At 41.2% G+C, this 14,691-nt stretch overlaps 3 protein-coding genes and 1 non-coding gene across 6 annotated transcripts; all 4 read right to left on the reverse strand.

Moving 5' to 3' along the window:
• Positions 1 to 474: 474 nt before the first annotated feature.
• tra2b (transformer 2 beta homolog) lies at positions 475 to 5,817 on the reverse strand. Of its 3 annotated transcripts, none has more exons than XM_053439906.1 (8): positions 5,700 to 5,817; positions 2,432 to 2,565; positions 2,118 to 2,283; positions 1,823 to 2,011; positions 1,610 to 1,725; positions 1,055 to 1,249; positions 871 to 941; positions 475 to 774 (listed from the first exon to the last, which is right to left on the reverse strand). In XM_053439906.1, the coding sequence occupies exons 1-8, from the start codon at positions 5,721 to 5,723 to the stop codon at positions 764 to 766; spliced, it is 906 nt and encodes a 301-aa protein (XP_053295881.1). In that variant the 5' UTR covers positions 5,724 to 5,817; the 3' UTR covers positions 475 to 763. The 3 variants fall into 3 exon arrangements, with proteins under 3 accessions (XP_053295881.1, XP_053295880.1, XP_053295879.1); XM_053439905.1 differs by having other exon boundaries at positions 871 to 938; positions 2,112 to 2,283; XM_053439904.1 differs by having other exon boundaries at positions 2,112 to 2,283.
• Positions 5,818 to 7,342: 1,525 nt separating this feature from the next.
• Positions 7,343 to 9,326, reverse strand: hce2l1 (high choriolytic enzyme 2-like 1). The gene is made up of 9 exons (XM_053439151.1): positions 9,255 to 9,326; positions 9,123 to 9,174; positions 8,928 to 8,987; positions 8,691 to 8,843; positions 8,488 to 8,605; positions 7,844 to 8,022; positions 7,661 to 7,742; positions 7,454 to 7,578; positions 7,343 to 7,356 (listed from the first exon to the last, which is right to left on the reverse strand). The coding sequence occupies exons 1-9, from the start codon at positions 9,324 to 9,326 to the stop codon at positions 7,343 to 7,345; spliced, it is 855 nt and encodes a 284-aa protein (XP_053295126.1).
• An 802-nt stretch (positions 9,327 to 10,128) lies between these two features.
• Positions 10,129 to 13,643, reverse strand: LOC128455916 (hatching enzyme 1.2). The gene is made up of 10 exons (XM_053439877.1): positions 13,427 to 13,643; positions 12,139 to 12,270; positions 12,000 to 12,042; positions 11,843 to 11,905; positions 11,610 to 11,765; positions 11,389 to 11,506; positions 11,074 to 11,252; positions 10,780 to 10,861; positions 10,570 to 10,691; positions 10,129 to 10,447 (listed from the first exon to the last, which is right to left on the reverse strand). Exons 2-10 carry the CDS (start codon positions 12,196 to 12,198, stop codon positions 10,428 to 10,430), a joined length of 843 nt encoding a protein of 280 aa, XP_053295852.1. The 5' UTR covers positions 12,199 to 12,270; positions 13,427 to 13,643; the 3' UTR covers positions 10,129 to 10,427.
• Positions 12,680 to 12,752, reverse strand: trnak-uuu (transfer RNA lysine (anticodon UUU)). The gene has a single exon. It is a non-coding gene; the product is annotated as a tRNA-Lys (tRNA).
• Positions 13,644 to 14,691: the final 1,048 nt, after the last annotated feature.

The following is a 14,691-nucleotide window of genomic DNA, read 5'->3' on the forward strand; positions in this document are numbered from 1 at the left end:
CATTCAAAATAAATAAATAAAAAGATATGGACAGTGATTTAGTCTGACATAAACTGACACAAACTCAATTGATATACTGCCTTAATATTTTGCTATATCAGTTGGTAAATTCATGTTTAAAGTGATTCTTTAATGGACTGTTTCAAATGTTAGTGGAACATACAGTCACAGGTTTGACAGTAAAAGTAAATTCTACAGAATGCATCAATCTGGTAAGATGAAGACCTTAATACATCTTGCTGTCCCCCAACCCTTTTCACAATAACGATACTTGGACTTTGTCCAAAACTGAGTAACAATGCAATACCGGCGCATTTAAAAAATAATTTTAATATCGTATTGTAGCAGATGTATATCTCCAACTAACCCTAAATGGAAGTGGTGATGGCTATTTCCGATGCTTGTATCAGTATTGGAACATCTATAGTTGTAAGCCAAGTGCTGAAGTGCAGTAAGAAGGGACACAAGTCAAAGTGGAAAAAAAGGATCCTGATTTTAATCTGTTCAAAGTTGTATCTTCACTCAAATTGTATTCAAAAAAATCAAAACATTAATATGCCGGCTATTGCAGGGATCGTCTAGTTCAAAATTAAAAACATATAGGGACATCTCAGGTCAGTTTACATTTACCGGTCATAAACATCAGCAAACAAATGTGAACATCACCTCATGAAAAAAACAGCTGTTCTGAAATCAATCGCTCCACTCAAACATTTCCTCCTTCGCTTGGAAGTGACGAAGAGTTTTTGCCTGACGGTGACATTCAGTAACGACCTGTGAAACGAAACAGTCATAAGAGAAATTCCAACACACTGCGACCTGTTGAATCATTGCAGGTGAAATAGTGGATAATTCAAGAGAAAGACTCACGGGGAGAATAAGACCGCGATCTGGACCGAGACCTGTAAGCACCTCTGTAGTACGGTGATGGAGACCTTCTTCTGAAACCAGACCAAATAAAAAATGTTTTCCATTTCAGATGGTACTGGGAAAAAAACCACAACAGCAAAACCAAAATACAATGAGCGGACATTCTTTGGGTTTTCATCATCACCTGTATGATCTATAGCATTCCCTGTCATCATAGCGCTCATAGCCGCCTCTCTCGTTCCCACGCTCATACCCTCGATCATACCCGCGGTCAGAGTCACGTGAATGACGCCGAGGACCACTGGGACCTCCTCCTCCGCCACCGCCGCTTCCACCACCTCCACCGCCGCCGCCACCTCCGCCTCCACCACCTCCACCGCTACACAGGAGGAGGAAAATATTGAGTTATACATCTTATTTTACCTCTGCAAGTCTTACTGCTCTCATGTAATCATAGGCCAGTACAATACTTTGTATTTTTTGAAAAAGAGAAATACAATTGAAGCAGTATTCAAAACGTTTATCATTATATTGGTTCAATTATTATAAAGAAAAAAAAAAATCTTTAGCACTAAAAATGATAAGCACTACTTTTTTCTGTTCGAGGGGCTACGTTTAAAATGGATACAAATAAATAAAACACCACATTAAGCACATTTGTACAATAAAGGAATTGATATGAAACACCACAGGAGGTTATAACCTGAATGAAAACCTCTGTATGGTGCAGATGGCTTACTATGTGGGCCGGCCCATGTAGATTCCAGGAGTTGGGGTGTGAGGTCTCTTTGTGATGGAGAAGTCTACCCGGATCCTACGACCGTCCAGCTCCATGCCATTGGCCCGCTCCTTCGCCTGGCAGCAGACAAACATATGAATTACTGCTTAGCACCCATACACACGTTTCAGGAACGGTTTTGTCAAAGGACTCTGTCAACGCGTGTCCTCACACCTCTTTGGCATCATTTGTATTCTCGAAGTAAACAAAGGCAAAGCCCCTGGAGCGCCTCGACTGCTGGTCACACACGATGCTGACATCCGCCAGGGGGCCGTATTTGGAGAAGACGTCTCTCAGATCCCTCTCTGTGGTGTACAAGCTCAGGCCAAACACTCCCAGGCAGGCGTTGGGGTCAGGATTTGTCTACAGTTGGAAAGATGTCAAGGTCAAGTGGTTGAACAAGCGTTTGGAAAAATAAAATGGACTATATTTAGAAATTTGCCAAATAAAGAGCCATTCAAACATTTACACGGTTGCCGATGTGCCTGCGGCGATTGGACATGGGCGAGTGGCTGTGGCTCCGGCGTCGACGCTCTCCACTGTAGGATCGACTGCTACGGGACCGACGATGATGGGACCTGGAGCGGGAACGAGATCGACTGTAGTGCCTCCTCGAACCACGGTGGGAGTGGGACCTGTGCAGACGGAAACAATACATCCACATTCATATTAACACTTATGGCTGTTTCAAAAGACAGACGAGGATCTTCACATCCTGTCTGAAAGTTCATAGAATAGAAATTATGCTGTTGTAAATAAACATCCATAAACATCTTCACTCACCCAGACTTTGACCTGGACTGGGACCGGGATTTGGAGCGGGAATGGTGGGAGCCTTCTTTCGAGCGGGCCGGGGAGTGGCTTGCAGATTTCCCCGAGGCCGCTGGGCTCGCGCTCCTGGAGGCGGAGCGAGACTCCTGAATGGACCACACACACCAACACACATCCTTTAAGTACCGGTGCGAGGACAAACTGAGAAATTTGCCTGAATATTTTTATGTAATCAAGAATCAAGACTAGCCTGTATGGAGTACAGAAGAGAACAGTATTTACAATTGAGAATTAGGAAAGAAGATTAATATTTTGTGTAGTCATGGATATAATAACATTAATATGATTACATTAATGTGTATAATGAAAAGAAATGTGTCAGTTTTCTTAAAACTGTAATGATTTAAACTTGTATGAGTGAAAAGAACATGCACGCAATTGACAAACAGACCAGAAAGTTACTTAGCGCTGTGATCTTAGGGCAGATTACTTCCTTAACTTCATTTCTGTAACTTCATTACTTCTTTCTTCAATTCTCTTACTTCTTCTTACTTCCCCCATCTCACACACTGCCCATACTTCTTCCCTCGTCATGTTTTAGCATGCATTCAACAATTCAGCTTCACACATCTGAGCTTCGTATTATAGAAAATAATGTGGACATGAGACTTCTTCTGCTTTTTCTTCGTCCAACCTTAACCTTTATGAAAAAGAAAAGGATGAAGAATATATGACTACAATTAAAACTGCAACCTCATTCAACTTTTAATGTGTCATTTATAGGATCTTACACATGCATGGGAATGTTTCACATAATGCAGAAATCTTCAGTGTTCATTTTACACTTCACTTTCAGTGGTTCTACATTCACTGTTGAATCCTGTCGGCCACTTTCAGACACAGGTAAAGCATTGTAGGTGACTAGGACTTTGTTACGTCGTCAGGAAAACAGGACAATAACAACATACACCTTCACAAGATGGCATAATTACATTTGATCTTCTGTAATAAATACATTGGGTTCCTTAATAAAGTTGTCCATATTAGTCCTGTTGACATTCATTCTTAAGTGACCTTTAAGGTATCAAAAGTGCATTTCAAACCACTGAATGTGAATGTCTGCTGAACAATGTCTTTATCTATTTCAGATAAATTCTGGCTTTAAAAAAAAAAAGCCTAAACGACCTCAAGATTCCGTCACTCATTTGTACTGTCTTTCATCACTGATGATAAAACCGCCCTGAAGTATTCAGAGCAAATTTTGCAGCACATTAACCTTCAGTAAACTTGCATGTTCATCAAATAGCCTCTAAATAATTCACTGTGATATACTGCATCATAACATTTGAAGATTTCCCATGAGGCAACACAACTAACCACACGAGACCACTTCTAGTTGATCACACTAGTGGAAGCTGGTGTGCAAACAAAATAGGTTGTTATGCCAGCAAGCCCCTGCAAACTGCATGTCCACAGTAAATGTGGGCAACAGCGTCTACAGGAACACACACTAACCAACCTAAAGGTCATCTGACAGGAACAAGAATTGTGTCCCATGCACATAGCTCGAACCAGCGGTACAGAAAAAATACTAATAATCTAAGATAAATCACCCATTTACATGTATTCCTTATTTGGGCCTGTGACCCAAGCCACATGCCGGCAAAACTCAAACATGTGCAGAACAAACTGCCCCATATGTTTGGCTTGAATCAGGTTATTACAGTAGAGATGTTCCGATACCAGCAGCAGAAATGCCTTCAAATCTGCAAATGTCAGATCGTGCATCTGCAAATACATGAATCAATCTACCATTGTGATGCCATGATGTTACCGTGTATTACTTTCACCCAGAAAAACCTGCCATTTTCTTTTCCTGGAAATCACTTATTCTTTGCTGCTTCAAAACAGCAACTGCACTGTTCTGCCACAGGCGATAACTATTTTTGGAATGGTGAAGAAGAGGTGATTTCTGATAACATAGCATTTGCCAGAACTAGCTAAAATATCTGCAATCCACTAATATTTAATTCTGGAAAGTCCCACACGTAAAAACGTGACATGTAGTGTATGCAAATCTTTTTTTTTTATTAGTGTTCTTTTTCAGCTATGACTGTCACAATTGTTATTTGGCATTCATGCTCCTTGTGCGTTTCCTTTTTCTAAAGAATTAACTATGTTGCCATAAAACAATGATAGCAATCATCACTTCCTTACAGGGTTATTAGTAGCATATAGCTATTAAAATGCACTGGTATCATTACTCAGTATCAGGAAGGGAAACGGTAGAGGAAGATCTCTATTCTATAGGGCTTTCACAGAGAATATATACAGAAGTGGTGTAAATCACAGAACTGTTTTCTATCGTGTCATTTGACAGAGGGGAGGGAATCGAACTGTGACTTCCAGACACGCAGCACACATTTCATATGTTGCCCCCGAGATCTGATGCAATGGTTGAATGTGCGAGTTAATACAAATGAGTGAGAAGACATCTTGAGGCCGTTCATTGTTTTTCTTAATTGCTAAGATTGTTAAGCATTATTAATAATTGACTCAGGTTACCACGCCAAAAAAAACAACACAGTGATTCATGCTCCTAAACATAACCAACCACCCCAAATAACACATCACTTCATGGAGAGCCGACGTATCGTATCTGAATGCAGTTCACCAGCAGTTTATAATTGCTCCATTAAATCCCATCTAAATGTCGACAAAGACTCATCGGCACCCTCGGTGTCTGCAGACTGTCGCTGGCTAATTATTCATCAACGTGCTCGACCAACTTTTAAAGAAACGTGATAAACATCGAGCTTTCCAATGCTTGGAAGAGACACTCTCACTCGGGACTATTCTCGGGTTTGTTATTTTTAACCTGGTTAATCCGTCGGGTTAGGGGGTTTGACATTATCGTCGCGGTGCCTGCGCTGCACGCCTCCTCCTCTAGGCCCTGAGGACTAGCTAACACCGCCAGATAACGTTAGCCCGTTAGCTAACTATTATAATGCGTCTATACACACACACGGCACTATCATTTTACTACACCTTTGCTGTGGGTGTATACTCGTAAGATAATATTTGCCTGATCGATATGATACGATGAGAACATATGTTCTAGATGACTATCTCACACGGACCGCATGATTAAGCTAGCTAGCGACCGTTAGCTAACTAGCACTAGCTAAAACAACATGACGGCCAGCTCCATACAGACGAGTCACTTCAACGCTCCAGATGAAATGAGACAGACAACGCGTCAATAAGAGCGCATACGTACCCGAGCCTTTCCGTTATCACTCATTTTAGAGACAGTGACTATTTTTACAGTTCAGCTAGCTACGGTCCACAATGTGTGTGTGTGTGTGTAGCAGCAGCTGCGAGGTTTTATCCGTGGCTCCTCCCACGAGCTCGTGAGCCGCTACCACAGACTCTCCACTGTACGACAGGCTGCCGCCGGAGCTCGTGGAGAAAAACACATATTCACGATTTAATCGAAATAAAACCGGTTAGAGCGTGAAATGCAAGCGACCATCGGTGTGGAATAGATGAGACAACATATCGGCTCCGATAGAAACGAGACATACTGGACACATTTCAGGAAGAGGCAAGAGATTCCGAAGATCTTTAATGATAAATACAACGACAGTGTGCCTAGAACAAGGTACACACATGAATTCAGAATATAAGGTTTTAAAGGATTAAAACAATAAATAAATAAAAATCTATACAGTCTAAAATGTTGTCAAGGAGTTTCAAGTTCTGTACATATAATGAACCCGTCTCCCACCCAGCCTCCAATTATGAAAACATTGCTTTGTGCCTTATGTAAACATGTATGTCTTAAGATATTCAAAATAACTATTTTATTTTATTTAAAGTAAAATACAAAATAATAACGATTGATATGGAACTTCTGAAAACAACATTACAAAGTGCTTAACAAGTATTGAATTAAAGCATTAGGTGAAATCAGAGATCTGGTTCAAAGCTGATCCTAAACAATTTGAATGATGGAACATATAAAGATATTATTATTTTGTTTTGGTCCTCCCGTTAACACCACTCCTGACCATCTGCTCCTGCCATCTATCTTCCTCACCTCTTTTCTGTGTTTCTTTGCCTTTTCATTTCTCTTCCCCTTCAGGTTTATATTCAGGCAGTGAAGAGGAGAAAGTGATTAATCCGGTGGTTAAAGAGGTGTGTCCCTTGCTCCAGGCACTCAGTGGATTGTATAGTTGCAGTGGTACAGTGCAACCCCTCAGACTCAGACTCATGTATCTGGTTCAAAACTTTTGAAATTTACAGGGTTAAGTTCAGCGGAAGAAATATGAGTGAAGAATAGCTTGTTTTTTTCCCTCTCTTGCTAAACCCCTGATCATTCCACATGGGTACGTGCACATAAAGGGAGCTGTCACTTTCAGATTGGTGCGGAAAGACAAAGATCCGATCGGTCTGACAATCTGTAATACCGTATACGTTCTATAGGGATCACAATGTGTCTGCAAGACAGAGTAAAACATTGAGTCAGAACAGAACATAATTATTCGTGTTGCACTTTCTTTATTTAAAGTGAGCAGAAGCTGAGAAGGAGGCAGCAATGGTACAAACTGGTTCAGAGAAGGCATGCTGGGAATTCATTGTCAGCAGAAAGCAAATGAAAAACTGGTCAGATTCAGTCTGACATTAACACAGTGATGGTTTTCTTTATGTTAGAGAAACGCTGCTTTCGATTCTTACTGGTCTGTTTATTTCATCTAATGACAAGATTAGTAGATTGTGATAGAAATTCAAAAGTATTAATGCAGAAAAAATTAAACAGCTAAATGTAAATGATTCCCATGTAATATGCTGTAGATTATGACTTTAAGAGCAGATTTAACAGAGTATGACAGAATGACAGATTTAACACTCTGGATCCAGCTAATCGTTGGCACCTATAAAGAGGTTGAAGAGTAAAAAAAAGAATGAGTCAGTCATTTTTAATGGAAGAAATACATTTTTCCTCCAATGCCAGTGTACGTGTGCACCTACCACAGTTATAAAGGACGTTTATTTTATGAAGGTCGAGAGCACTGGGTCCATCTCGCTGGCCGATGGGAATATAAGGATCAGGTATGGGGATTATTGTTGGTCCACCATCTTCAGAGAAGGCATATCTGCGTAAATGATTCATAAAGTATATGTTAGTAATGCATGAAAAACCCTGGCAGTATGTTGGAGACACGGAGAGCAGCTCACCTTCCATAATGCATGACGGAGTTGTAGTCGTATGGGCTGTTGAGATTGTTCGTAAGCTGTTTCCTGAAGTTATGCATCTGGTCTGTAAGAGCACATAAAACACAGAAGGTCAGAGGAGGGCAAACTAAAAGGCTTTCTGAACCAAGAGACATGATGATGGGAGGTGATTATTTTTATCCTGACCTGCCACAATGTTTTTCCATACAATCGTTACATACTGGTCTCGGTCTGAGCGGGACTGCTCGTGCACAAAGCCAAGAGCGTGCATGAACTCGTGGGCGGCCACTCCTGACCACATGCATCCAGGAGTCTGCAGTGACAAGGTCTGGCTTCCCCCAGTCTGCCCCAGAAACGACCAGCAGCTTGGGGTACAGAAAGAGAAACCCCCACATCAGTACAAAACCACGACAGAAGAAATATATCTAAACAATATGTAAAGACAGGTATTACATTTCTTAACTAGAAGGGTACTCAGTAGACTGTATATCTTTACCAAGGCCAAACACTTCCCTTATGAAACCAAATATAAATTGACTAGATCTGTATTTTATTTGGATCTGCACCAAATTGCACACTAGCAGATATCAGTCCCCTGAACATGTATGTCTTTTTTCATCAAGACCCATGAATTATTCACAGGGTGATAATTACAAACCTTGAAAAAGCTTTAACGCGACCAATCTCACAATGTTAAAGCAATTGAAAATAAATGCCTGGATCCGCCCCCCTGATCCAGATCCACAATGAATCAACAGACAGACACACAAAGATGAAATGAAAACATAACCTTCAGGGTGGAGGGAGACATTTGTTGCGATCCTACTCACCCATATCTCGGCTGAATATCCAGGAAACTGCCTTCATGCGTGCGCTGAACAAATTTAACACACGTTCCAGAGGAAATGTCCTGCATTCCATTTTCTATGGTGATTCTGTCCATGTCGTCTGCCATGAAAACAGAAACATTTGCGTAAAGATTCAAACTCTAAATACATTTCTATAACACCCATTTAAATGTCCGGATTCTTACCATATAGCGGGGAGAGGATGTATGGTACATAGACAAATCCATCAACTGCCTTAGGCCACAGACAGGAGTTGCCAGGGCAGGTTATAGAACTCTTCATGTATGAACTGGCGATATCTCCCTCTTTGAACAACAGTCCTCGAGGGGGCCGAAACCCTTATGAGAAACAGAAAAACTTTTTATTGAGTCCACAACAAACTAAGAAAGCATTCATTCATATATAATGTACAGTTCACTTACTGCTATTCATCTGCAGGATTTGATCCATCACATTCATTTCGTCCCATTCTGGAAATTCATCTAAATGCAAAAACAGATACATCTTTTTATGTTTTTCTATATTTCACATATCAAGAATCAGCATGAAAGTGTGAAGTTATTTTCATGCATGTTGATGATGTAAGCATAAAAGTTTCCTTTTCCCTAAGAGCCTACCTGAGTATTTCCTTTTCGACCTCACTTTTCCCTCATGTACTCCTGTAGCGTTCTGAATGCAAAAGTTCACATTAATACGCTTTAAGGCTAAAACGGGGATGTGACCCAAAAGTATTCTCTACTGCCACTGACCTGAACAGGAAGAGAGGACACCTGATTCAACAGGCCGAGGAGGAGACCCAGGAGGATCATGGTAGAATGCATTGTGGCTTTTCAGAGTGGTGTTCGAGTTTCCTTCTGCGGTCTCCAGGTGCAGTGCACGATCTAAATGAACTCTGCACCTCCCCTGAATCTATATACCCACTTCTCCTCCTGTTCCCTGTACTGATTGGTCATGTGTTCCATGATGAAGCACGATTCAGAGCCCCTCATCAAGCGGTCTATGTAATTTACTCAAGTCCCCTGCTGAGCCGTAAAAGGTGCTCCCTCGTGCTGACCTTCACCGTACTTATCTCATCTTCACATTCAGCACTTTCACAGATGAGACACTTGCTGTTTTGCTGGCAGATCGCGCAACGACTCAGCAGAAGCCACCGTGAGAATAACTGGTCACCAAGTCAGACAAACCAGCAATTTGTGTCCTACTAAACCGGTAACCAGTGATTTTGTGATGAACTCTGTTGATAACCGTCTTGAAGGCAATCATTTTGTTACATTGGTAAATATATAAAAGCCAAACATTATCCTTCTCTATATATTATTTCTAGGGGCAAATTTGTAGACCAATGACCGAGTGAAGAAATTGATGCGGCTGCAGTTTATCAGATTTTGCCTCTGTGGTTAGCGAGAGTAAAAAAAAGTGCTATAAAATATCGGTATCTGAGTAAAATGTTGATTGACTTAATAATGGATCTTTGATGTGGTGTAAATATTAACCCAAGTGAATGTCATCTTTAGTTTTCTTCTGATTAAAATGGACAACATGACACATTTACATTTTTTTAAATACTTTAATTCACTGCATAAAGGAAGGATGCAAATAGGAATAAAACTTCTTTACATTCGTGCAATCTCGGACCAATATATGAAAGGACCTATGCTGTGTCTATAGGGTCGATATGTAGGTCAGACCTAAGTCGTATGAACCTCAGTTTCCAGATTCTGTCGCTCCGCTCACAAACTTCTTTACTGAAACTCTCTCAGCAGAAGCAACACGTCTTGTTTAAACTCACACATTTGTTTGCACACAGAGGAAATGCTGATAAGAAGCTTAAAATCTATATCTATTGGAGCCGTTTCCATGATTTAAAGTCGTTTCTTCTATCAGCTTCCTGCTCAGTTCTGTTTCATCTCCACTCAGTTCAGTTAATTATCGTCCATGTCACCTGTGGGACAGAGACAGAAGGAATCAAACATTTGACAGTGACGAACATCTTTAGTAATATTTGCACATTACAGTTACTAGTTCCTCTACCAAAAGAGTTAGTTCAGGACGTTTGTTACCAACCGCATTGGTAAAGCTTATTGATTTTCAACTTGTCAATGTGGCTGAGAGTCGAGGCCTGGCCCAGCTGCACCTTGCTGTTCTTAGGTATGATGGTTGGTTGCCCATCCTGGGAGTAGGCATACCTAAACAACATATATATAGAACACATTTTGATGCAGGAGTTCGACCATGACAGTATTCATTGATCTAAATCAAAGTATCATTACTCACATCCCAAAGTGCATGATTGAGCTGTAGTCATATGGAAGATCCAGATTGTCGGTCTTGAATTTCTCAAAATTCCTCAAACGATCTGTTGGAAATTTAATAATATTTTTTTAAAACGCAAAAGCATTTGTTCCGGTTTTTGTCTCAATGTTTTCATAAATACGATGTAGAGCATTTCCAATCTCTGCTGAGTAAATTGCTGAATAAATACAGTTAATTATGAATGGTCTTTGATTTACTGTTGGTAAAGACCTCATTCCCCCAAGGCCACCTCCCTTCCTGCCCCTTTGAAATTACCCCTCCAAATATTTGGCCACATGATGCTGACATAGTTGTCCCGGTCCAGGCGAGACTGCTCGTGCACAAAGCCCAGAGCATGCATTAACTCGTGGGAAATCACTCCGACTTGGAGGCAGCCAGGGGTCTGGAGAGATACGGTCTGTCTTCCACCACGTGAACCAAGGTAGGACCAACACCTGGATTAACACACACACACACACACACACACACACACACACACGCACCAAGACAGAGAGGGTTTGATTCGTAAAACTTTTTTTAGTGTAAACAAAGACAAACTGGTATCAAACTTTGCAGGCGGAGGCCCCTCACCCAGACTTTGGCTGGATGTCCACGTAGTCTCGCTGGTGAGTCCAGGGAACAAATCGCACACAGGTACCTTTCTCCATGTTGTCCATCCCTTTCTTTAGCAGCTTTCTCTCCAGTTCAGCTGTTGAATAGTTTACACATAATGGAGAGAGGTTGTTGGTGAATATCAGAAACATTTAGAATATTTAAAATTTTGAAAACTTCAATTAGATAACTTAACATACAGTATTGAGTTGATAGCCTGTATGCAATGTAGACATGTCCGTCCACTGACTTCGCCCAGAGGCAGCTCCGTGCGAAGCAGACCTTGGAGCGTCTGCCAGCAGAAACAGCAATGTCTCCCTCTCTGAGAGTGGTGGAGCCCTCGATGACTCGGGAGGCTGAGACAGACATCAGGGAAAATGTAATCATTCTAGCGCGGGAAAGCAATTGTTACAGGGTGTAGTGTGAAACTTACCTTGGAACTCATTAGCTTTTATGATTTCATCCATTGCTGTCCCAACACCGTGCTCTTCACGCTCTTAAAAAGAAGAATTATTAATCATCTGTGTGCACTTATACAGCCCTTGGTGTTATATTACATTTTCATTCAAATCCAATTGTAATCACTGTACCTTTATAGCCGATGGGGCCCCATTTTGGGCTGAACAAAAATTTCTGCAAATAAAAGACAAAGTTGTTTCAATATTGTTTATTGCTAATCTCGTTTAAATAAAAAAAAAATCAGTCCCATCGGATCCCATGCACGTTTACCTGGGTATGTACGGCGGAGAGACAAGCGGAGAGCACACACAAGAGGATAATCCCGTCCATCTTTGCAGGTCAGATGTCTTCTGTGTTGCCATTTAACCTGCGAACGCCAAGCTTTATACGTGCTCCCAATCACTGTGCAGAGAAAACACCCGTGATTATCTCTGGTAAATTACACGGTTAATGTTTCTTTTTTGCTTCTGCGAGCGAGTCTAATTCCCAAATTAGTTTGATGCTTTCACAAACAACAACTCCAACCGTGGGATAATGTGAGGTCTCACTGCGGGTAATAACAGCTCCACTGCAATGACCAGCTTTAAATGAAATGGTTTAATGTGTGGCACAGGTACGGGGCAATTTTAGGCTTTGGCGAGTATCATCTCCGCGCCAGAAGTGTTTTGTTTTCTAACTGATAGTCTCACCAACAGTTGACATGCACTGTGGTCCTGCTTTAAATCGAATGGAACGTTCCTGTTGTACAACTTGTGTTAAAAACAACATACACTGAAACTGTTGTCTACTGTGAAAAGAAAAAAAATACGACCGCCCGAACAGGGACTTGAACCCTGGACCCTCAGATTAAAAGTCTGATGCTCTACCGACTGAGCTATCCGGGCCCTGAACGCACCACCGGATGTACACCTATATATAGATCGTCTGGCCCCGTGTACTACTCTGTGTTCTATGAATGGCAGTTCGGTAAGTCTTGAGTGTTTCAGAACAAAAGTAGAACATGAGCGACTTTGTCGACTTCACGTGTCCGGGACCTCATGAAGAGTTCACGGTAGGACGGGGTTAATGTTAGGTGACTGGGCCAAGTTAGCTTAATTCTAACAACGTTCACATTGAGTGTTAATCTTTACGAACAAAGTTACGCTGTTGACGCCGTAATCCACTGTGTTCAATTGCAGGAGCAAATCCGAGGGCGGCAGCGAGCGATTCACGAACACAGAGTGAAACTGGAGGCCGCCCAGCGGCAGAGGCAGCGTATCGAGCAGGAGACACTTCAGTGGTAACACAACAACAACAATTAGTTACTTTAGAGAAACTTCAGTGAAGTGGAGCGAGTGTTCATCAAGTAAAAAGAGTTATGTCGGAACACGCGTCCTCTACGTGGTGGTGGTCGATACGTAAATGAGTTCTGCTCCGTTTGGGCTATGTTCGGATACAGGTTAAACTAAACGAACGTTTACCTTCATCCAAAGGAACGACTGGTGTAATTATCCTTGATATTTAGATATATGGATATCTATAGATACATATAGATATCTATATATACCAGTAGTCTTACCTGGAGAAAAAAGACTCGACGTCACCCCAATCTGTCCTCCATCCATCCCCCTGGTGGCTACTAATTAAGGATTGGGGCCCTGCATACCAATTATCTGTGGTCACAGGCATGTTTAAGGGCACCTTTCAGTTTTCAAAATAGTAAAAATTCAAATATATCCCAATAAGTTTATCCATCCCCCCAAAAAATAAATCCTGATCCAGATCTGCACCATACTTTTGAAGATTTGAGTTAATCTGTACAGTGTGTTTTGTGTAATGCTGTAAACTAAGAAACAGTAATGGATCAAAGTCCCCTGATGAAACCACATTTCAATTCGTTAGATCCAGAAACTTTTGTTTGGACTTAACTAACTAACTAACTAAATAAATAAATAGATAACCAACAATTACAACATAACCTCTTTGGCTGAGGTAATAATTTGGCCAATTTTGTGAAACTGTTGAGAAACTGTGCGAGGACAGCCCTTTTCTTAATGTATCAACACAATGAATTAATCAAAACAAATTGAATCGCAGAGTTAATGCAAAATGAGGAAATGTTTGGACAAAATGAAGGAGTAAATGCAAAGTGAGAATAAAGTTTAATCTTCTTTTATTAAACAAGAGTGATTGATTATTGACCATCTTGAGTGCCTGTATCTCTGGTACTTGTAAATAGGCTCACCAACACATGGAAAACTACTTTTTGAACAGGAACTCTTATGTTTAAAAGATCCCAGATTACATCCTTTTAACATGATCAACTTGTGCGAAGCCAAAACCAAGCGATTAATTCTGCAATACCAAACATATGCACATACAGTGTGTGAGTGTGATAATGAATTGTGTTGACTTTTGAGCTGTTGTTAAATTTGTCTAATGAGTCCTGCACTCACTTGCAGCACCAGAGAAACTGAGCGGAGGGCCGAGTTGATGATGGATAAAATCAGAGTCGTTGATGTGTTACAGCAGCTGAGTCTTATCCTGCAAGAGGAGAGGGATCTTTCTGAACAACTGAATGGTGAAGCCCCTGAAGACAGGTATTGTACCACACTGTGTAAACAGAGAAATAGAAAATACAAATGCACAAACCTGCAGTGTACGTTTGTCTTTTTTTCAGAAATCAAAAGAGCGATTTAGAGCAAAGCTGTGAGCGTCTTGAGAACAAGGGGAAGGGTCTCGCCGCTGAAATATTGGAGGTGAAACAGCGGCTGGCAGAGGCCAAAGCTCGTAATGTGGCTGGTAAGTGGAACATGGAGGTCGTCTACTGGTCAACTGCTATTT

The sequence above is a fragment of the Pleuronectes platessa genome, chromosome 14, assembly GCF_947347685.1.
Source record: "Pleuronectes platessa chromosome 14, fPlePla1.1, whole genome shotgun sequence".
Lineage (NCBI taxonomy): Eukaryota > Metazoa > Chordata > Actinopteri > Pleuronectiformes > Pleuronectidae > Pleuronectes > Pleuronectes platessa.

What these genes read in the sequence shown, in the direction of transcription:
- LOC128455916 (XM_053439877.1), bottom strand. Translation starts at nt 12,198, where the DNA reads ATGGACGGGATTATCCTCTTGTGTGTGCTCTCCGCTTGTCTCTCCGCC. An exon ending in GACATCCAGCCAAAGTCTGG is followed by an intron (nt 11,253 to 11,388) that starts GTGAGGGGCCTC and finishes GTGTTAATCCAG; the next exon opens with GTGTTGGTCCTACCTTGGTT. An exon ending in CAATAAGCTTTACCAATGCG is followed by an intron (nt 10,448 to 10,569) that starts GTTGGTAACAAA and finishes TCTGTCCCACAG; the next exon opens with GTGACATGGACGATAATTAA.
- tra2b (XM_053439904.1), bottom strand. Translation starts at nt 5,723, where the DNA reads ATGAGTGATAACGGAAAGGCTCGG. An exon ending in GTGATAACGGAAAGGCTCGG is followed by an intron (nt 2,566 to 5,699) that starts GTACGTATGCGC and finishes TGGTCCATTCAG; the next exon opens with GAGTCTCGCTCCGCCTCCAG. An exon ending in CAGTCCAGGTCAAAGTCTGG is followed by an intron (nt 2,284 to 2,431) that starts GTGAGTGAAGAT and finishes CCGTCTGCACAG; the next exon opens with GTCCCACTCCCACCGTGGTT.
- hce2l1 (XM_053439151.1), bottom strand. Translation starts at nt 9,326, where the DNA reads ATGCATTCTACCATGATCCTCCTGGGTCTCCTCCTCGGCCTGTTGAAT. An exon ending in GATATTCAGCCGAGATATGG is followed by an intron (nt 8,023 to 8,487) that starts GTGAGTAGGATC and finishes CTGTACCCCAAG; the next exon opens with CTGCTGGTCGTTTCTGGGGC. An exon ending in TCCGTCATGCATTATGGAAG is followed by an intron (nt 7,579 to 7,660) that starts GTGAGCTGCTCT and finishes TCATTTACGCAG; the next exon opens with ATATGCCTTCTCTGAAGATG.